At 51.3% G+C, this 22,723-nt stretch overlaps 1 protein-coding gene across 6 annotated transcripts in view; it reads right to left on the reverse strand.

The window, feature by feature from the left end:
• Window positions 1–1,115: 1,115 nt before the first annotated feature.
• Window positions 1,116–22,723, reverse strand: part of LOC144488063 (T-lymphocyte activation antigen CD80-like) — a 40,214-nt gene continuing 18,606 nt past the window's right edge. For 2 of the 6 annotated variants that reach the window (XM_078206083.1, XM_078206082.1), the window contains 5 exons: window positions 19,303–19,371; window positions 16,692–17,012; window positions 12,235–12,306; window positions 7,962–8,048; window positions 1,116–1,218 (listed from right to left, as the gene is read on the reverse strand). In XM_078206083.1, coding sequence (XP_078062209.1) covers window positions 1,196–1,218; window positions 7,962–8,048; window positions 12,235–12,306; window positions 16,692–17,012; window positions 19,303–19,371 — 572 coding nt within the window. In that variant the 3' untranslated portion in view covers window positions 1,116–1,195. Of the gene's footprint in view, window positions 1,219–7,961; window positions 8,111–12,234; window positions 12,307–16,691; window positions 17,013–19,302; window positions 19,372–22,723 lie in introns of all 6 variants that reach the window. The other 4 variants (XM_078206079.1, XM_078206081.1, XM_078206085.1 and 1 more) reach the window with 4 other exon arrangements.

The raw sequence follows: 22,723 nt of genomic DNA on the forward strand, positions 1-22,723 counted from the left end.
AGGCAGTCCATTCCACACCCCAACCACTCTCTGCGTAAAGAACCTACCTCTGATATCCTTCCTATATCTCCCACCATGAACCCTATAGTTATGCCCCCTAGTTACCGCTCCATTCACCCGAGGAAATAGTCTTTGAACGTTCACTCTATCTATCCCCCTCATCATCTTATAAACCTCTATCAAGTCTCCTCTCAACCTCCTCCTCTCCAAAGAGAAAAGCCCAAGTTCCCTCAACCTTTCCTCATAAGACCTACCCTCCAAACCAGGCAGCATCCTGGTAAATCTCCTCTGCACTCTTTCCAGTGTCTCCACATCCTTCTTGTAGTGAGGTGACCAGAACTGCACACAATATTCCAAATGTGGTCTCACCAAGGTCCTGTACAGTTGCAGCATAACCCCATGGCTCTTAAACTCAAACCCCCTGTTAATGAACGCCAACACACTATAGGCCTTCTTCACGGCTCTATCCACTTGAGTGGCAACCTTTAGAGATCTATGGATATGGACCCCAAGATCTCCCTGTTCCTCCACATTCTTCAGAACCCTACCTTTGACCCTGTAATCCACATTTAAATTTGTCCTATCAAAATGAATCACCTCGCATTTGTCAGGGTTAAACTCCATTTGCCATTTTTCAGCCCAGCTCTGCATCCTATCTATGTCTCTTTGCAGCCTACAACAGCCCTCCACCTCATCCACTACTCCACCAATCTTGGTGTCATCAGCAAATTTACTGATCCACCCTCCAGCCCCCTCCTCCAAGTCATTTATAAAAATTACAAATAGCAGAGGACCAAGCACTGATCCCTGTGGCACTCCGCTAGCAACCTGCCTCCAGTCCGAAAATTTTCCATCCACCACCACCCTCTGTCTTCTGTTAGACAGCCAGTTACCTATCCAATCGGCCAACTTTCCCTCTATCCCACACCTCCTTACTTTCTTCATAGGCCGACCATGGGGGACTTTATCAAACGCAAATATGGAAAGGAAACCAATCCTTGGAACCAGGTAGTAGTTTTCTGTAAAGAGCGTCGCGCTGGACCGAGTTTGCAGTGGTATCAGTTTTTTTAAAAATCTGCTTGTTTTTGCAATTCAAACTAACCAACAAGAAGAATGGAATTTGGTAAATTATACTTTATTCATGCCTTCAAACCGTGAAACTGTGAGGCAAGTTCGACATTCTGTCCCTTCGCACTCACCCACGAGCGTTACATACACCTAGAGAAAGAGACAGAGAGAGCGAGAGAGGAATAGTTAATCTTTCTACACAATCATAGAACCATAGAAAATTACAGCTCAGAAACAGGCCTTTTGGCCCTTTTTTTTTTAGAAACCCTACAGTACAGAAGGAGGCCATTCGGCCCATCGAGTCTGCACCGACCACAATCCCACCCAGGCCCTATCCCCATATATTTACCCGCTAATCCCTCTAACCTACGCATCCCAGGACTCGAAGGGGCAATTTTTTAACCTGGCCAATCAACCTAACCCGCACATCTTTGGACTGTGGGAGGAAACCGGAGCACCCGGAGGAAACCCACGCAGACACGAGGAGAATGTGCAAACTCCACACAGACAGTGACCCGAGCCGGGAATCGAACCCGGGACCCTGGAGCTGTGAAGCAGCAGTGCTAACCACTGTGCTACCGTGCCGCCCCTGTGCTACCGTGCCGCCCTTCTTGTCTGTGCTGAACGAATTTTTTTGCCTAGTCCCACTGACCTGCACTTGGACCATATCCCTCCACACCCCTCTCATCCATGAACCCGTCCAAGTTTTTCTTAAATGTTAAAAGCATTTACCACTTTATCCGGCAGCTCATTCCACGCTCCCACCACTCTCTGCGTGAAGAAGCCCCCACCTAATATTCTCTTTAAACTTTTCCCCTTTCACCCTTAACCCATGCCCTCTGGTTTTTTTCTCCCCTAGCCTCAGCGGAAAAAGCCTGCTTGCATTCACTCTATCTATACCCATCAAAATCTTATACACCTCTATCAAATCTCCCCTCAATCTTCTACGCTCCAGGGAATAAAGTCCCAACCTATTCAATCTCTCTCTGTAACTCAGCTTCTCAAGTCCCGGCAACATCCTTGTGAACCTTCTCTGCACTCTTTCAACCTTATTTACATCCTTCCTGTCACTAGGTGACCAAAACTGTACACAATACTCCAAATTCGGCCTCACCAATGCCTTATATAACCTTAACAACACCAGGTTAAAGTCCAACATGTTTATTTGGTAGCAAAAGCCACACAAGCTTTCGGAGCTGCAAGCCCCTTCTTCAGGTGAGTGGGAATTCTGTTCACAAACAGAGCATATAAAGACACAAACTCAATTTGGTTGTGTTGTTTTGTTTCTTAAAGACTTGATTAGTTGTAAGTATTCGCATTCCAACCATTATTCATGTAAATTGAGTTTGTGTCTTTATATGCTCTGTTTGTGAACAGAATTCCCACTCACCTGAAGAAGGGGCTTAGAGCTCCGAAAGCTTGTGTGGCTTTTGCTACCAAATAAACCTGTTGGACTTTAACCTGGTGTTGTTAAACTTCTTACTGTGTTTACCCCAGTCCAACGCCGGCATCTCCACATCATTATATAACCTTACCATAACACTCCAACTTTTATACTCGATACTCCGATTTATAAAGGCCAATGTACCAAAGGCACTCTTTATGACCCTATCCACCTGTGACGCCACTTTTAGGGAATTCTGTACCTGTATTCCCAGATCCCTCTGTTCAACTGCACTCTTCAGAGTCCTACCATTTACCCTGTACGTTCTTCTTTGGTTTGTCCTTCCAAAGTGCAATATCTCACACTTGTCTGCGTTAAATTCCATTTGCCATTTTTCAGCCCAATCAGTGTGAGAAAACACATCCAACATTCAGCAGGATCAGGCACTGTGTGTGATGGACCGCAATGCATAACTCCTCCCAAAGTGCATCGCAACGGACCCAATTCCCCGACACAAACTGGTCTTGAGATATCTGCCATCTGCGATTAGATATAAATAACTCCGAGCTTCATAGCTCCTGGAAAGTGGAGTCACAGGTGGACAGAGTGGTGAAGAAGGCATTCGGCACGCTTGGTTTCATTGGTCAGGATGTGGAGATGCCGGCTGGGGGTAAACACAGTATGAGTTTTAACAACACCAGGTTAAAGTCCAACAGGTTTATCTGGTAGCAAAAGCCATTAGCTTTCGGAGCGCTGCTCCTTCGTCAGATGATGGAGTGGAAATCTCCACTCCATTTCCACTCCATCTGACGAAGGAGCAGCGCTCCGAAAGCTAATGGTATTTGTGCTACCAAATAAACCTGTTGGACTTTAACCTGGTGTTGTTAAAACTCTTACTTCATTGGTCAGAACATTGAATACAGGAGTTGGGACGTCTTGTTGAAAGTTGTACAAGACATTGGTAAGGCCACACTGTGTGCAGTTCTGGTCACCCTATTATAGAAAGGATATTATTAAACTAGAAAGAGTGCAGAAAAGATTTACTAGGATGCTACCGGGACTTGATGGATTGAGTTGCAAGGAAAGACTGGATAGACTGGGACTTTTTTCTCTGGAGCGTAGGAGGCTGAGGGGTGATCTTATAGAGGTCTATAAAATAATGAGGGGCACAGATCAGCTAGATAGTCAACATCTTTTCCCAAAGGTAGGGGAGTCTAAAACTAGAGGGCATAGGTTTAAGATGAGAGATACAAAAGTGTCCAGAGGGGCAATTTTTTCACCCAGAGGGTGGTGAGTGTCTGGAACGAGCTGCCAGAGGCAGTAGTAGAGGCGGGTACAATTTTGTCTTTTTAAAAGCATTTTAGACAGTTACATGGGTACGATGGGTACAGAGGGATATGGGACAAACACGGGCAATTGGGACTAGCTTAGGGGTTTAAAAAATGGGGTGCCATGGACAAGTTGGGTTGAAAGGCCTGTTTCCCTGCTGTAAACCTCTATGATTGTATAACTTGGATGAAAGCGTAGATGGGTAAGTTAGTAAGTTTTCAGACAACACAAAGGTGGTTGGAGTTGCGGATATGTGTAGGAGGTTGTCAGGTGACACAGGGGGATAGAGATCAGTTGCAGACACTTGCAGAGAAATGGCGGCTGGAGTTTAAGCCGGGTAAGTGTGAGGTGCTGCACTTTGGGAGATTAAATGTTGAGGGTAAGTCTACAGTTAATAGCAGCACTCTGAACAGCACTGATGTACGGAGGGATCTTGGGGTTCGAGTCCATAGCTCCCCGAAAGTGGCCACGCAAGTAGGCGGGGAGGTAAAGGAGGCGTATGGCGTGCTTGTCGGGGCATCGAGTGCAAGAATCAGGATGTTGTGTTGCAGCTTTATAAAACTTTGGTTAGGCCGCACTCAGAGATTATTGCGCCTAATTCTGGTCGCCACATTACAGGACGGATGTGGAGGCTTTGGAGAAGAGGTTTACCAGGATGTTGCCTGGATTAGAGGGTGTGAGGCTGGACAAACTCGGGTTGTTTCCCCTGGAGCGGCGGAGGCCGAGGGGGGAGACCCGATAGAAGTCTATAAAACTAGGAGGGGCAGAGATAGGATGGACAGTCAGAATCTTTTCCCCCCCAGAGTTGGAATGTCTAATACTCGGGGGAACGCACTGAGGGTGAGAGGGGATTGTTCGAAGGAGATGTGAGGGGTAGGTTTTTCTACACAGAGGGTGGTGGGTGTCTGGAACGCGCTGCCAGGGGTGGGGGTGGAGGCGGATTCGATAGGGGCGTTCAAGGGGCTTTTAGATAAACACAGGAACATGCAAGGAGCAGAGGGATAGGGGGCAAGGCCAGGCAGAAGGGAGGAGTTTAATTTGGGGTCATGTACAGCAGAACATTGTGGGCTGAAGGGCCTGTTCCTGTGCTGTACTGGGAGTGGATCAGCACTGCAACATTCTGCGCCTATCATTCTGTATATCTCCCACTTGGCTACTCCCCAGTATTGTGCGGGGCATCCCCCACGGACTGATGTCCGCACTGTGGGAGGGTCAGTGCTGAGGGACCGCCGCACTGTGGGAGGGTCAGTGCTGAGGGAGCGCCACACTGTGGGAGGGTCAGTGCTGAGGGAGTGCCGCACTGTGGGAGGGTCAGTGCTGAGGGAGCGTCGCACTGTGGGAGGGTCAGTGCTGAGGGAGCGCCGCACTGTGGGAGGGTCAGTGCTGAGGGAGCGCCGCACTGTGGGAGGGTCGGTGCTGAGGGAGCGCCGCACTGTGGGAGGGTCAGTGCTGAGGGAGCGCCGCACTGTGGGAGGGTCAGTGCTGAGGGAGCGCCGCACTGTGGGAGGGTCAGTGCTGAGGGAACGCCGCACTGTGGGAGGGTCAGCGCTGAGGGAGCACCGCGCTATGGGAGGGTCAGTGCTGAGGGAGCACCGCACTGTGGGAGGGTCAGTGCTGAGGGAGCGCCGCACTGTGGGGACAGGTACAGCACGGGGTTAGATACAGAGTAAAGCTCCCTCTACACTGCCCCCCCCATCAAACACTCCCAGGACAGGTACAGCACGGGGTTAGATACAGAGTAAAGCTCCCTCTACACTGCCCCCCCCATCAAACACTCCCAGGACCGATACAGCACGGGGTTAGATACAGAGTAAAGCTCCCTCTACACTGTCCCCCATCAAACACTCCCAGGACAGGTACAGCATGGGGTTAGATACAGAGTAAAGCTCCCTCTACACTGTCCCCCATCAAACACACCCAGGACAGGTACAGCACGGGGTTAGATACAGAGTAAAGCTCCCTCTACACTGTCTCCCCATCAAACACACCCAGGACAGGTACAACATGGGGTTAGATACAGAGTAAAGCTCCCTCTACACTGCCCCCATCAAACACTCCCAGGACAGGTACAACACAGGGTTAGATACAGAGTAAAGCTCCCTCTACACTGTCCCCATCAAACACTCCCAGGACAGGTACAGCACGGGGTTAGATACAGAGTAAAGCTCCCTCTACACTGTCCCCCCATCAAACACTCCCAGGACAGGTACAGCATGGTGTGAGATACAGAGTAAAGCTCCCTCTACACTGTCCCCCCCATCAAACACTCCCAGGACAGATACAGCACGGGGTTAGATACAGAGTAAAGCTCCCTCTACACTGTCCCCATCAAACACTCCCAGGACAGGTACAGCACGGGGTTAGACACAGAGTAAAGCTCCCTCTACACTGTCCCCATCAAACACTCCCAGGACAGGTACAGCACGGGGTTAGATACAGAGTAAAGCTCCCTCTACACTGTCCCCCATCAAACACTCCCAGGACAGGTACAGCACCAGGTTAGATACAGAGTAAAGCTCCCTCTACACTGTCCCCATCAAACACTCCCAGCACAGATTGAGTATAAAAGTTGACCCCTATGATCACGAGGGGGTCACGGGCTCAAGGTGAGAGGGGCGAAGTATAACTCAGATGTCAGAGGGATGTTTTTTACACAGAGGGTGGTGGGGGCCTGGAATGCGCTGCCAAGTAGGGTGGTGGAGGCAGGCACGCTGACATCGTTTAAGACTTACCTGGATAGTCACATGAGCAGCCTGGGAATGGAGGGATACAAACGATTGGTCTAGTTGGACCAAGGAGCGGCACAGGCTTGGAGGGCCGAAGGGCCTGTTTCCTGTGCTGTACTGTTCTTTGTTCTTTGATTGTTCTTTGTAATTGTGTTTGTTATAGAAAATGTTGGTTAGGCTACATTTGGAATACTGCGTCCAATTCTGGTCGCCACATGACCAGAAGGACGTGGAGGCTTTGGAGAGAGGACAGAAAAGTTTTCCCAGGATGTTGCCTGGTCTGGAGGGTATTACCTATGGGGAGAGATTGAATCGAGTGGGATTATTCTCCTTGGAAAGTCGGAGGCTGAGAGGCGACCTGGTGGAAGTTTATAATATTATGAGGGGTGTGGATAGGGTGAACAATTTGGATGCTTTTTCCCAGGGGCGCAAATGACAATTACAAGGGAGCACAATAAGAGGGGAAAGGTTCAGTGGAGATGTGTGTGTGGGGGGGGCGCTGGGGGGGGAAGTTTTTTTACACAGAGGGTGGTGGGGGCCTGGAATGCACGGCCAAGTGAGGTGGTTGTGGCAGACACGTTAAGACTTTTTAAAGAGTTATCTGGAAAGATACATGTACGGACGGGGAATAGAGGGATACAGGCAGTTGGTCTAGATCGGACACTTTGGTAGAACTAACGTAGGGGGGAGCTATACGGTAAATGGCAGAACCATAAAGGGTGTAGATACGCAGAGGGACCTGGGTGTGCAAGTCCACAGATCCTTGAAGGTGACGTCACAGGTGGAGAAGGTGGTGAAGAAGGCATATGGCATGCTTGCCTTTATAGGACGGGGCATAGAGTATAAAAGTTGGGGTCTGATGTTGCGGTTGTCTAGAACGTTGGTTCGGCCGCATTTGGAATACTGCGTCCAGTTCTGGTCGCCGCACTACCAGAAGGACGTGGAGGCTTTGGAGAGAGTACAGAGGAGGTTTACCAGGATGTTGCCTGGTATGGAGGGGCTTAGTTATGAGGAGAGATTGGGTAAACTGGGGTTGTTCTCCCTGGAAAGACGGAGGATGAGGGGAGACCTAATAGAGGTGTATAAAATTATGAAAGGCATAGATAGGGTGAACGGTGGGAAGCTTTTTCCCAGGTCGGTGGTGACGTTCACGAGGGGGTCATAGGTTCAAGGTGAGGGGGGGGGAGGTTTAACACGGATATCAGAAGGACATATTTTACACAGAGGGTGGTGGGGGCCTGGAATGCGCTGCCGGGCAAGGTGGTGGAGGCGGACACACTGGGAACGTTTAAGACTTATCTAGATAGCCACATGAGCGGAGTGGGAATGGAGGGATACAAAAGAATGGTCTAGTTTGGACCAGGGAGCGGCACGGGCTTGGAGGGCCGAAGGGCCTGTTCCTGTGCTGTCCTGTTCGATGTTCAGGGTTATAAATTTTAAATATTTATACTCACATCTATAAACACATATTATCATTAAGATGCCGATAGGCAGAATCGCACAGCCGATGAGGACGCAATGATGTCTTCCCGGAGTCCCAACTGTTGAGAATGAGAAGAGACAGCTTCACTAACTTTACTCTTCTCATTTAATCTCCTCGCGTCTGAGGGACAGGGAGATATTAAAATGAAATTGGGGAGAGAGAGAGAGGAATAGAATCACACAGCGCAGGAAAGGCCCTTCAGCCCAGGTCCGCAACGACAATATCTCTCACTAAAGGGCGCGCTCAACCCTAATCCACCTTAATGTTGTTGCAGTTACACAGGGCCTTGGTGAGGCCACACCCGGAGTATTGTATGCAAGTTTGGTCTCCTTTTCTGAGGAAGGATGTTCGTGCTCTCGAGGGAGCGCAGCGAAGGTTTACCAGGCTGATTCCCGAGGGGACTGATGTATGAGGAGAGATTGACGAGGTTCGGATTGTTTTCACTGGAGTTCAGACAAATGAGGGGGATTTCATAGAGACTTATAAAATTCTAACAGGACTGGACAGGGTAGATGCAGGGAGGATGTTCCCGATGGTGGGGGGAGTCCAGAACCAGGGGGGGTCACAGTCTGAGGATTGGGGGGAGACCATTTAGGACGGAGGTGGGGAGATATTTCTTCACCCGCTGAGCCTGTGGAATTCATTCCCACAGGAAGGAGTTGACGCCAAAACATTGACTGTATTCCAGAGGGGGCTGGGTGTCACACATGGGGGGCGAACAGGGATCAAAGGTTATGGGGGGAAAGCAGGATTAGGCTGTTGGGTTGGATGATCAGCCGTGATGGTGATGAATGGGGGAGCAGCCTCGAAGGGCCGAATGGCCTCCTCCTGTTCCTATCCTCCATGTTTCTGTGTTAATCCCATTTTCCCGCACTTGTCACATGTCCTTGAACGTTCTGTTGTTTCAAGTGCTCACCCCAATATTTTTTTAAGGGTTGTAAGGTTTCCGGCTTCCACGACCTTCCCAGGCAGCGCTTTCCAGATTCCCACCACCCTCTGAGTGAAAAAACCTTTTCTCAAACCCCCTCTGAATCTCCTGCCCCTCACCCTAAAACTCTGTCCCCCTCGTGACTGACCCTTCAACTCAGGGGAACAGCTGCTCCTTATCCACTCTGTCCGTGCCCCTCATAATCTTGAACACCTCGATCAGGCCGCCCCCCTCAGTCTTCTCTGCTCCAACGTAAAACAGCCCAAGCCTTACCCCAACCTCTCTTCATAACTTCAACGCTCCGTCCCAGGCAGCACCCTGGTGAATCTCCTCCGCGCCCCCCTCCAGTGCAGCCACATCCTTCCTATGAGGCGACCAGAACGGCACGCACTCCTCCAGCTGTGGCCCCACCACAGCTCTACACAACTCCAACACAACTTCCCTGACTCCTATACTCTACAGGAGAGACCGTGCGAGACAGAGAGAGAGAGAGACAGTGAGACAGACAGAGAGAGAGACAGTGAGACAGACAGAGAGAGAGACAGTGAGACAGACAGAGAGAGAGACAGTGACTCAGACAGAGAGAGAGACAGTGACTCAGACAGAGAGAGAGACAGTGAGACAGACAGAGAGAGAGACAGTGAGACAGACAGAGAGAGAGACAGTGAGAGACAGAGAGAGAGACAGTGAGACAGACAGAGAGAGAGAGAGAGAGTACGCGCGAGACAGAGAGAGAAAGAGAGAGAGAGAGACAGCACGCGAGACAGAGACACAGAGAGAGCGTGTGAGACAGAGAGAGAGAGAGCACGTGAGACAGAGAGAGAGAGTGAGCGCGAGACAGAGAGAGAGAGAGAGAGAGCGCGCGAGACAGAGACACAGAGAGAGCGTGTGAGACAGAGACACAGAGAGAGCGTGTGAGACAGAGAGAGAGAGAGCACGTGAGACAGAGAGAGAGAGAGAGAGTGAGCGCGAGAGAGAGAGAGAGAGAGCGCGCGAGACAGAGAGAGAGAGAGAGTGAGCGCGAGACAGAGAGAGAGCGCGCGAGACAGAGAGAGAGAGCGTGCACGAGACACAGAAAGTGTGAGAGAGAGCCCATGAGACAGAGAGAGAGAGCGCGAGAGAGAGAAAGAGAGACAGAGAGAGAGCGCGCGAGACAGAGAGAGCGCGCGAGACAGAGAGAGGGAGAGAGCGCGCAAGATCATAGAAACCCAACAGTACAGAAAGAGGCCATTCGGCCCATCGAGTCTGCACCAACCACAATCCCACCCAGGCCCTACCCCCATATCCCTACACATTTACCCACTAATCTCTCTAACCTACGCATCTCAGGACACTAAGGGGCAATTTTTTAGCATGGCCAATCAACCTAACCCTTTGGACTGTGGGAGGAAACCGGAACACCTGGAGGAAACCCACGCAGACACGAGGAGAATGTGCAAACTCCACACAGACAGTGACCCGAGCCGGGAATCGAACCCGGGTCCCTGGCGCTGTGAAGCAGCAGTGCTAACCCACTGTGCTACCGTGCCGCCCAGATAGAGAGAGAAAGAGAGAGAGCGCGCAAGACAGAGAGAAAGAGAGCGCGAGGGGGGGACACAGCGAGGGGGGGACACAGCGAGGGGGGGACACAGCGAGGGGGGGACACAGCGAGGGGGGGACACAGCGAGGGGGGGACACAGCGAGGGGGGGACACAGCGAGGGGGGGACACAGCGAGGGGGGGACACAGCGAGGGGGGGACACAGCGAGGGGGGGACACAGCGAGGGGGGGACACAGCGAGGGGGGGACACAGCGAGGGGGGGACACAGCGAGGGGGGGACACAGCGAGGGGGGGACACAGCGAGGGGGGGACACAGCGAGGGGGGGACACAGCGAGGGGGGGACACAGCGAGGGGGGGACACAGCGAGGGGGGGACACAGCGAGGGGGGGACACAGCGAGGGGGGGACACAGCGAGGGGGGGACACAGCGAGGGGGGGACACAGCGAGGGGGGGACACAGCGAGGGGGGGACACAGAGAGGGAGCGACACAGAGAGGGAGCGACACAGAGGGAGCGACACAGAGAGGGAGCGACACAGAGAGGGAGCGACACAGAGAGGGAGCGACACAGAGAGGGAGCGACACAGAGAGGGAGCGACACAGAGAGGGAGCGACACAGAGAGGGAGCGACACAGAGAGGGAGCGACACAGAGAGGGAGCGACACAGAGAGGGAGCGACACAGAGAGGGAGCGACACAGAGAGGGAGCGACACAGAGAGGGGGCGACACAGAGAGGGGGCGACACAGAGAGGGAGCGACACAGAGAGGGAGCGACACAGAGAGGGAGCGACAGAGAGAGGGAGCGACAGAGAGAGAGGGAGCGACACAGAGAGAGAGGGAGCGACACAGAGAGAGAGGGAGCGACACAGAGAGAGAGGGAGCGACACAGAGAGAGAGGGAGCGACACAGAGAGGGAGCGACACAGAGAGGGAGCGACACAGAGAGGGAGCGACACAGAGAGGGAGGGACACAGAGAGGGAGGGACACAGAGAGGGAGGGACACAGAGAGGGAGGGACACAGAGAGGGAGGGACACAGAGAGGGAGGGACACAGAGAGGGAGGGACACAGAGAGGGAGGGACACAGAGAGGGAGGGACACAGAGAGGGAGGGACACAGAGAGGGAGGGACACAGAGAGGGAGGGACACAGAGAGGGAGGGACGCAGAGAGAGGGAGGGACGCAGAGAGAGGGAGGGACGCAGAGAGAGGGAGGGACGCAGAGAGAGGGAGGGACGCAGAGAGAGGGAGGGACGCAGAGAGGGAGGGACGCCGAGAGGGAGCGACGCCGAGAGGGAGCGACGCCGAGAGGGAGCGACGCCGAGAGGGAGCGACGCCGAGAGGGAGCGACGCCGAGAGGGAGCGACGCCGAGAGGGAGCGACGCCGAGAGAGGGAGCGACACAGAGAGGGAGGGACACAGAGAGGGAGGGACACAGAGAGGGAGGGACACAGAGAGGGAGGGACACAGAGAGGGAGGGACACAGAGAGGGAGGGACACAGAGAGGGAGGGACACAGAGAGGGAGGGACACAGAGAGGGAGGGACACAGAGAGGGAGGGACACAGAGAGGGAGGGACACAGAGAGGGAGGGACACAGAGAGGGAGGGACACAGAGAGGGAGGGACACAGAGAGGGAGGGACACAGAGAGGGAGGGACACAGAGAGGGAGGGACACAGAGAGGGAGGGACACAGAGAGGGAGGGACACAGAGAGGGAGGGACACAGAGAGGGAGGGACAGGGTTAAGTCTCAGAGTTAGTATTTGGTTTGGGGTCGCGGTCACCTCTTCCAGTGGTCGTGGTCTCCTTATCGAATCCTGGCGTAGTTACACCCTCCTTCGGTTCCGTGAGAGGTTCTAAAAACCACAGTTCAAATAAAAACAATTTAACAGGACATAGAACATTCCAGCTCAGTACAGGCCCTTCGGCCCTCGATGTTGCGCCGACCAGTGGAACCAATCTAAAGCCCCTCTAATCTACACTATTCCAATATCATCCATATGTTTATCCAATAACCATTTGAATGCTCTTAATGTTGACGAGTCCACTACTGCTGCAGGCAGGGCATTCCACGCCCTTACTACTCTCTGAGTAAAGAACCTACCTCTAACATCTGTCCTATATCTATCACCCCTCAATTTAAAGCTATGTCCCCTCGTGCTAGCCAACACCATCCGAGGAAAAAGGCTCTCACTATCCACCCTATCTAATCCTCTGATCGTCTTGTGTGCCTCTATTAAGTCACCTCTTAACCTTCTTCTCTCTAACGAAAACAACCTCAAGCCCCTCAGCCTTTCCTCATACGATTCCCCCACCATACCAGGCAACATCCTGGTAAATCTCCTCTGCACCCTTTCCAACCCTTCCACATCTTTCCTATAATACGGTGACCAGAACTGTACGCAATACTCCAAATGCGGCCGCACCAGAGTTTTGTACAGTTGCAGCATGACCTCCTGGATCCGAAACTCAATCCCTCTACCAATAAAAGCTAACACAGCGTACGCCTTCTTAACAACCCTATCAACCTGGGTGCCAATTTTCAGGGATCTATGCACATGGACACCCAGATCCCTCTGTTCATCCACACTACCAAGTATCTCACCATTAGCCCAATACTCTGTAATCGTGTTACTCCTTCCAAAGTGAATCACCTCACACTTTTCCGCATTAAACTCCATTTGCCACCTCTCAGCCCAGCTCTGCAGCTTATCTATGTCCCTCTGTAACCTGCCACTTCCCTCCGCACTGTCTACAACTCCACCGACTTTAGTGTCATCCGCAAATTTACTAACCAGTGGCCCCAAAACAGATCCTTGCGGTACACCACTAGTAACTGAACTCCAGGATGAATATTTCCCATCAACCACCACCCTTTGTTTTCTTACAGCTAGCCAATTCCTGATCCAAACCGCTAAATCACCCTCAATCCCATGTGTCCCTATTTTCTGCAAAAGCTTACCATGGGGAACCTTATCAAACGCTTTGCTGAAATCCATATACACCACATCAACCGCTTTACCCTCATCCACCTCTTTGGTCACCTTCTGAAAGAACTCAATAAGGTTTGTGAGGCACGACCTACCCTTCACAAAACCGTGCTGACTATCCCTAATCAAATTATTCCTTTCTAGGTGATTATAAATCCAATCTCTTATAATCCTTTCCAAAACTTTGCCCACAACAGAAGTAAGGCTCACCGGTCTATAATTACCAGGGTTGTCCCTACTCCCCTTCTTGAACAAGGGGACAACATTTGCTATCCTCCAGTCTTCTGGCACTGTTCCTGTAGACAATGACGACACAAAGATCAAAGCCAAAGGCTCTGCAATCTCCTCTCTAGCCTCCCAGAGAATCCTAGGATAAATCCCATCCGGCCCAGGGGACTTATCTATTTTTACCCTTTCCAGAATTGCTAACACCTCCTCCTTATGAACATCAATCCCGTCCAGTCCAACAGCCTGCATCTCAGTACTCCCCTCGACAACACTGTCCCTCTCCAGTGTGAATACTGACGAAAAATATTCATTTAGCGCCTCTCCTATCTCTTCAGACTCCACGCACAACTTCCCACTACTGTCCTTGACTGGCCCTAATCTTACCCTAGTCATTCTTTTATTCCTGACATACCTACAGAAAGCTTTAGGGTTTTCCTTGATCCTACCTGCCAAAGGCTTCTCATGTCCCCTCCTGGCTCTTCTTAACACTTTCTTTAGGTCCTTCCTGGCTAACTTGTAACTCTCAAGTGCCCTAACTGAGCCTTCACGTCTCATCTTAACATAAGTCTCCTTCTTCCTCTTCACAAGAGATTCAACTTCTTTAGTAAACCACGGTTCCCTCACGCGACTGCTTCCTCCCTGCCTGACAGGTACATATTTATCAAGGATGCGTAGTAGCTGTTCCTTGAACAAGTTCCACATTGCAATTGTGCCCATCCCCTGCAGTTTCCTTCCCCAACCCATGCCAGCTAAATCTCGCCTAATCGCATCATAATTTCCTTTCCCCCAGCTATAACTCTTGCCCTTTGGTATATACCTATCCTTTTCCATAGCTAGGGTAAACGTAACCGAATTGTGGTCACTGTCACCAAAGTGCTCACCTTTCTCCAAATCTAACACCTGGCCTGGTTCATTACCCAGTACCAAATCCAATGTGGCCTCGCCTCTTGTTGGTCTATCTACATACTGCGTCAGGAAGCCTTCCTGCACACACTGGACAAAAACCGACCCCTCTAAAGTACTCAAACTATAGCTTTTCCAGTCAATATTTGTAAAGTTAAAGTCCCCCAGAACAACTACCCTGTTACTTTCGCTCCTATCCAGAATCATCTTTGCAATCTTTTCCTCTACATCTCTGGAACTTTTCGGAGGCCTATAGAAAACTCCCAACAGGGTGACCTCTCCTTTCCTGTTTCTAACCTCAGCCCAAACTACCTCAGTAGACGAGTCCTCATCAAATGTCCTTTCCGCCACCGTAATACTGTCCTTGACTAACAATGCCACACCTCCCCCTCTTTTACCACCTTCCCTGCACTTACTGAAACATCTAAACCCCGGAACCTGCAACAACCATTCCTGTCCCTGCTCTATCCATGTCTTCGAGATGGCCACAACATCGAAATCCCAGGTACCAACCCATGCTGCAAGTTCACCCACCTTATTCCGGATGCTCCTGGCGTTCAAGTATACACACTTCAAACCGCCTTCCTGCCTGCCAGTACACTCCTGCGACTCTGAAACCTCATCCATGACCTCATCACTCTCAACCTCCTGTACACTGGAGCTACAATTCAGGTACCCACCCCCCTGCTGAATTAGTTTAAACCCTCCCGAAGACCATTAGCAAATTTCCTCCCCAAGATATTTGTAGAGGTTTGTAGAGGTCCCACCTACCCCAGAAAGAGCCCCAATTGTCCAGGTATCTGAATCCCTCCCTCCTGCACCATCCCCGTAACCATGTGTTCAACTGCTCTCTCCCTATTCCTCTCCTCACTATCACGTGGCACGGGTAACAAACCAGAGATAACAACTCTGTTTGTTCTAGCCCTAAGCTTCCACCCTGACTCCCTGAATTTCTGCCTTACATCCCCATCCCTTTTCCTACCTATGTCTTGAGTGCCTATGTGAACCGCAACTTGGGGCTGGTCCCCCTCCCCCTTAAGGATTTCGAAAACACGATCCGAGACATCGCGGACTCTGGCTCCTGGGAGGCAACACACCAACCGCGAGTCTCTCTCATTCCCGCAGAATCTCCTATCCGTCCCTTTAACTATGGAGTCCCCAATGACTAATCCTCTACTCCTCTCCCCCCTTCCCTTCTGAGCCACAAGGACAGACTCTGATCCAGTGACCTGTACCCCATGGCTTACCCCTGCTAAGTACCCCCCCGCCCCAACAGTATCCCCATTTTCTACTACATTTTTTGTTTCTCCCCCCACTTGGACAGCTCCCTGTACCTTGGTGCTGTGGTCAGTTTGCTCATCCTCCCTTTCCCTCCCCTTCTGAGCTGCCGGGCCGGACTCTGCGTCGGAGGCACGGTCACTGTTGCTTCCCCCAGGTAGGCTGCTCCCCCCAACAGCACTCAAACAGGAGTACTTATTGTTAAGGGGCACAGCCACTGGGGTACTCTCTAGTACCTGACCTTTCCCCTTCCCCTTCCTAACCGTGACCCACTTGTCTGTCTCCCGTGGCCCCGGTGTGACCACCTGCCTGTAACTCCTATCTATCACCTCCTCACTCTCCCCAACCAGACGAAGGTCATTGAGCTGCAGTTCCAGTTCCCCAACGCGGTCCCTTAGGAGCTGCAGCTCGACGCACCTGGCGCAGATATGGACGTCCGGGAGGCTAGCTGACTCCAGGACCTCCCACATCCGACACTGAGAACAACAAACTGGCCTCACAATCATAATTCCCCCTTTCTTCCAGTGACACAGGAAAAAGTCTAAACCTACCCCACCTCGGCCTGTTTACGCTGATGCCCGATGAGCCAAAGCCCTTTAGTTCTCACCCTGCTCACTCCGCTGCCCGCTAACGATGCTGCCCGCTGGCTGGTTTAGCCTACTTACATACCTCCCGCGCGCTGAAGAAGAATTTAGACCCTTCCCAGAACACCCAGCGGCCTACTTCCGGCTTAGAGTTCAAGGTTTTATTTTTTTAAATGTTTCATATAGATAGGAAATTGGAAAGACAGAGACAGACAGAGAGTATAATGTGTGAGGGACCAAGGTCCCTGTAACACTCACGCTCTACATCGAGTCTGATGGAGTATTTTTCGGGAGTGACGTGTTGTGTTTTCATGATGATACATTGATAAGTCCCCGTGTCGTTCAGATTAACGCCCAGAATGCTGAGGGACAGGTTCCCTCTGGCAAAATCCGCGCTGTCGATTAGTGTTCGACCTTGGTATCGTTGATCCTGGATCTCTGGGTGCTGGGTGCCATTGGACCAGTGTAGGACCACCCAGTTCCCCGGCAACTTCTGCCAGTAAACGTCCAGGACTCCCAGGGGGTCCGTCTGACAGGGCAACACCGCATCCTGTCCACTGTCCGTAATAACATTTACACCTTCAGGACAAAGCACATCAAATCTCAATCCAACCCAATCTCAACCCAACCCAATCTCAACCCAACCCAATCTCAATCCAACCCAATCTCAAACCAACCCAATCGCAACCCAACCCAATCTCAAACCAACCCAATCTCAACCCAACCCAATCTCAAACCAACCCAATCTCAATCCAACCCAATCTCAACCCAACCCAATCTCAAACCAACCCAATCTCAACCCAACCCAATCTCAATCCAACCCAATCTCAATACAACCCAATCTCAACCCAACCAAATCTCAATCCAACCCAACCCAATCTCAACCCAACCCAATCTCAACCCAATCCAAGCTCAGCCCAACCCAATCTCAACCCAACCCAATCTCAATCCAACCCAATCTCAATCCAACCCAACCCAATCTCAACCCAACCCAATCTCAATCCAACCTCAAACCAACCCAATCTCAATCCAACCCAATCTCAACCCAATCCAATCCAAGCTCAGCCCAATCCAATCCCACCCCTCCCCACGCCCCTCCCCATGCCCTCCCCCCTCCACGCACCCACCCCCGCCCCCCCCCACCCCCACCCCGCACCCCGGACATTCTCTCTTCCACCTTCTTCCGTCGGGGAAAAAGATACAAAAGTCTGAGGTCACGTACCGACCGACTCAAGAACAGCTTCTTCCCTGCTGCTGCCGTCAGACTTTTGAATGGACCGACCTCGCATTAAGTTGATCTTTCTCTGCACCCCTAGCTGTGACTGTAACACTACATTCTGCACCCTCTCCTTTCCTTCTCTATGAACGGTATGCTTTGTCTGTATAGCGCGCAAGAAACAATACTTTTCACTGTATCCCGATACACGGGACAATAATAAATCAAACCCAATCAAATCATCCCGACTTGGAAACATGTCGGCCGTTCCTTCACTGCGGCAGGGGTCAAAATCCTGGAACTCCCTCCCTAACAGCGCCATGGGTGTACCTACACCCCACACACACACGGGGACTGACTGATGTCCAATCACATTCCTGGAACTCCCTCCCTAACAGCGCCATGGGTGTACCTACATCCCACACACACACAGGGGGACTGACTGACGTCCAATCACATTCCTGGAACGCTCTCCCTAACAGCGCCATGGGTGTACCTACACCCCACTCACACACACAGGGACTGACTGACGTCCAATAACAATCCTGGAACACTCTCCCTAACAGCACTGTGGGTGTACCTACACCACACACACATGGGGACTGACTGATGTCCAATCACATTCCTGGAACGCTCTCCCTAACAGCGCTGTGGGAGTACCTACACCCCACACACACACACGGGGACTGACTGATGTCCAATCACAATGCTGGAACTCTAACCCCAATCCCAACCCTAACAGAGGTGGGAGGAATGTTGGGCGTTGCTGGTTGGGTCCAGCATTTATTGCCCATCCCTAGTTGACCCTTGGAGGGACAGTTGAGAGTCTGTGAGAGCTGTGGCTCTGGAGTCACATGTAGGCCCAGACCAGGGTAAGGACGGCAGATTTCCTTCCCTAAAGGGGACATTCGTGACCCAGATGGGTTCAGGGTCATCAGTGGAGGGGTTGGAGGGGAAAGGGGACCCAAGGGGTAACGTTTTCACACGGAGGGTGGTGTGTGTATGGAATGGGCTGCCAGAGGGGGTGGCAGAGGCGGGGACAATGACTACATCTAAAAGATGTTTGGACAGGAACACGCATCGGGAAAGGTTTGGAGGGATACGGGCCAAACACAGGCAAATGTGACCGGTTCGGTCCAGGAAACCTGGTCAGCACAGGCGAAATGGGCCGAAGGGCCTGGTTTCCACGCTGGATATCTCTAATGCCCAAAGATGTGCGGGTTCGGTGCACTAGCCACGCACACAGAGGGTGGTGGGTGCCTGGAACTCGCTGCCGGGGGAGGGAGTGGAAGCGGATACGATAGTGAGTTTTAAGGGGCGTCTGGACAAATACATGAATAGGATGGGAATAGAGGGATACGGTCCCCGGAAGGGGAGGGGGTTTTAGTTCAGACGGGGGCAGCATGGTCGGTGCAGGAGGGCCGAAGGGCCTGTTCCTGTGCTGGAATATTCTTTGTTCTATTGCCTCATGCGCGTGACACAGAATCTCAATGATTCTGTCTCTCTAACCCCCGGTTATCTCTCCCCCTCCCCCGGTTATCTCTCCCCCTCCCCCGGTTATCTCACCCCCCCCCCCCCCCTCTCCCTGCTGTTATCCAAACGTTCCCCTCCTCCCCCCCCGGTTCTGTCCCTGTTATCTCAGGTCAATCCTACCTGATGCATATGATAGGCCAAATAGATATATGAATAAAACAGCTGTTCCGATCCACGGTGAATTATTTCCTAAAATAGAGGGAGGGGAAACAGAATTACTGCAGGGTAATTATAGAGAGGCGGGGAGGGCGAGGCGGGGAGGGCGAGGCGGGGAGGGCGAGGCGGGGAGGGCGAGGCGGGGAGGGCGAGGCGGGGAGGGCGAGGCGGGGAGGGCGAGGCGGGGAGGGCGAGGCGGGGAGGGCGAGGCGGGGAGGGCGAGGCGGGGAGGGCGAGAGAGACAGGGATGGTGCAGGAGGGAGGGATTCAGATACCTGGATAATTGGGGCTCATTCTGGGGTAGGTGGGACCTCTGCAAACGGGATGGTCTGCACCTGAACCAGAGGGATACCAATATCCTGGGGGGGAAATTTGCTAAGGCTCTTCGGGAGGGTTTCAACTAATTCAGCAGGGGGGTGGGTACCTGAATTGTCGCTCTGGTGTACAGGAGGTTGAGAGTAGTGAGGTCATGGATGAGGTTTCAGAGTCGCAGGAGTGTACTGGCAGGCAGGAAGGTGGTTTGAAGTGTGTATACTTCAACGCCAGGAGCATCCGGAATAAGGTGGGTGAGCTTGCAGCATGGGTTGGTACCTGGGATTTCGATGTTGTGGCCATCTCGGAGACATGGATAGAGCAGGGACAGGAATGGTTGTTGCAGGTTCCGGGGTTTAGATGTTTCAGTAAGAGCAGGGAAGGTGGTAAAAGAGGGGGAGGTGTGGCATTGTTAGTCAAGGACAGTATTACGGTGGCAGAAAGGACATTTGATGAGGACTCGTCTACTGAGGTAGTTTGGGCTGAGGTTAGAAACAGGAAAGGAGAGGTCAACCTGTTGGGAGTTTTTTATAGACCTCCGAAAAGTTCCTGAGATGTAGAGGAAAAGATTGCAAAGATGATTCTGGATAGGAGCGAAAGTAACAGGGTAGTTGTTCTGGGGGACTTTAACTTTACAAATATTGACTGGAAAAGCTATAGTTCGAGTACTTTAGAGGGGTCAGTTTTTGTCCAATGCGTGCAGGAGGGTTTCTTGACGCAGTATGTAGATAGGCCAACAAGAGGCGAGGCCACATTGGATTTGGTACTGGGTAATGAACCAAACCAGGTGTTAGATTTGGAGGTAGGTGAGCACTTTGGTGAAAGTGACCACAATTCGGTTATGTTTACTTTAGCGATGGAAAGGGATAGGTATATACCGCAGGGCAAGAGTTATAGCTGGGGGAAAGGAAATTATGATGTGATTAGGCGAGATTTAGGATGCATAGGATGTGGAAGGAAACTGCAGGGGATGGGCACAATTGTAATGTGGAGCTTGTTCAAGGAACAGCTACTACGCGTCCTTGATAAATATGTACCTGTCAGACAGGGAGGAAGCAGACGTGTGAGAGAACCGTGGTTTACTAAAGAAGTTGAATCTCTTGTGAAGAGGAAGAAGGAGACTTATGTTAAGATGAGACGTGAAGGCTCAGTTAGGGCACTTGAGAGTTACAAGTTAGCTAGGAAGGACCTAATGAAAGAGTTAAGAAGAGCCAGGAGGGGACATGAGAAGTCTTTGGGCAGGTAGGATCAAGGAAAACCCTAAAGCTTTCTGTAGGTATGTCAGGAATAAAAGAATGGCTAGGGTAAGATTAGAGCCAGTCAAGGACAGTCGTGGGAAGTTGTGCGTGGAGCCTGAAGAGATAGGAGAGGCACTAAATGAATATTTTTCGTCAGTATTCACGCAGGAAAAAGACAATGTTGTCGAGGAGAATACTGAGGTACAGGCGATTGGGCGAGACGGGATTGAAGTTAATAAGGAGGAGGTGTTAGCAATTCTGGAAAGTGTGAAAATAGATAAGTCCCCTGGGCCGGATGGGATTTATCCCAGGATTCTCTGGGAGGCGAGAGAGGAGATTGCAGAGCCTTTGGCTTTGATCTTTATGTCATCATTGTCTACAGGAACAGTGCCAGAAGACTGGAGGATAGCAAATGTTGTCCCCTTGTTCAAGAAGGGGAGTAGGGACAACCCTGGTAATTATAGACCGGTGAGCCTTACTTCTGTTGTGGGCAAAGTTTTGGAAAGGATTATAAGAGATAGGATTTATAATCACCTAGAAAGGAATAATTTGATTAGGGATAGTCAGCACGGTTTTGTGAAGGGTAGGTCGTGCCTCACAAACCTTATTGAGTTCTTTCAGAAGGTGACCAAAGAGGTGGATGAGGGTAAAGCGGTTGATGTGGTGTATATGGATTTCAGTAAAGCGTTTGATAAGGTTCCCCATGGTAAGCTTTTGCAGAAAATAGGGACACATGGGATTGAGGGTGATTTAGTGGTTTGGATCAGGAATTGGCTAGCTGTAAGAAAACAGAGGGTTGTGGTTGATGGGAAATATTCATCCTGGAGTTCAGTTACTAGTGGTGTACCACAAGGATCTGTTTTGGGGCCACTGCTGTTTGTCATTTTTATAAATGACCTGGATGAGGGCGTGGAAGGATGGATTAGTAGATTTGCGGATGACACTAAAGTCGGTGGAGTTGTAGACAGTGCGGAGGGAAGTGGCAGGTTACAGAGGGACATAGATAAGCTGCAGAGCTGGGCTGAGAGGTGGCAAATGGAGTTTAATGCGGAAAAGTGTGAGGTGATTCACTTTGGAAGGAGTAACAGGAATACAGAGTACTGGGCTAATGGTAAGATACTTGGTAGTGTGGATGAACAGAGGGATCTGGGTGTCCATGTGCATAGATCCCTGAAAGTTGGCAACCAGGTTGATAGGGTTGTTAAGAAGGCGTACGGTGTGTTAGCTTTTATTGGTAGAGGGATTGAGTTTCGGAGCCAGGAGGTCATGCTGCAACTGTACAAAACTCTGGTGCGGCCGCATTTGGAGTATTGCGTACAGTTCTGGTCGCCGCATTATAGGAAAGATGTGGAAGGGTTGGAAAGGGTGCAGAGGAGATTTACCAGGATGTTGCCTGGTATGGTGGGAAGGTCTTATGAGGAAAGGCTGAGGGGCTTGAGGTTGTTTTCGTTAGCGAGAAGAAGGTTAAGAGGTGACTTAATAGAGGCATACAAGATGATCAGAGGATTAGATAGGGAGAACAGTGAGAGCCTTTTTCCTCGGATGGTGTTGGCTAGCACGAGGGGACATAGCTTTAAATTGAGGGGTGAGAGAGATAGGACAGATGTTACAGGTAGGTTCTTTACTCAGAGAGTAGTAAGGGCGTGGAATGCCCTGCCTGCAGCAGTAGTGGACTCGTCAACATTAAGAGCATTCAAATGGTTATTGGATAAACATATGGATGATATTGGAATAGTGTAGATTAGAGGGGCTTTAGATTGGTTTCATTGGTCGGCGCAACATCGAGGGCCGAAGGGCCTGTACTGCGCTGGAATGTTCTATGTTCTAAGAGAGAC

This window comes from Mustelus asterias, unplaced genomic scaffold, assembly GCF_964213995.1.
Source record: "Mustelus asterias unplaced genomic scaffold, sMusAst1.hap1.1 HAP1_SCAFFOLD_1245, whole genome shotgun sequence".
Taxonomy (NCBI): domain Eukaryota; kingdom Metazoa; phylum Chordata; class Chondrichthyes; order Carcharhiniformes; family Triakidae; genus Mustelus; species Mustelus asterias.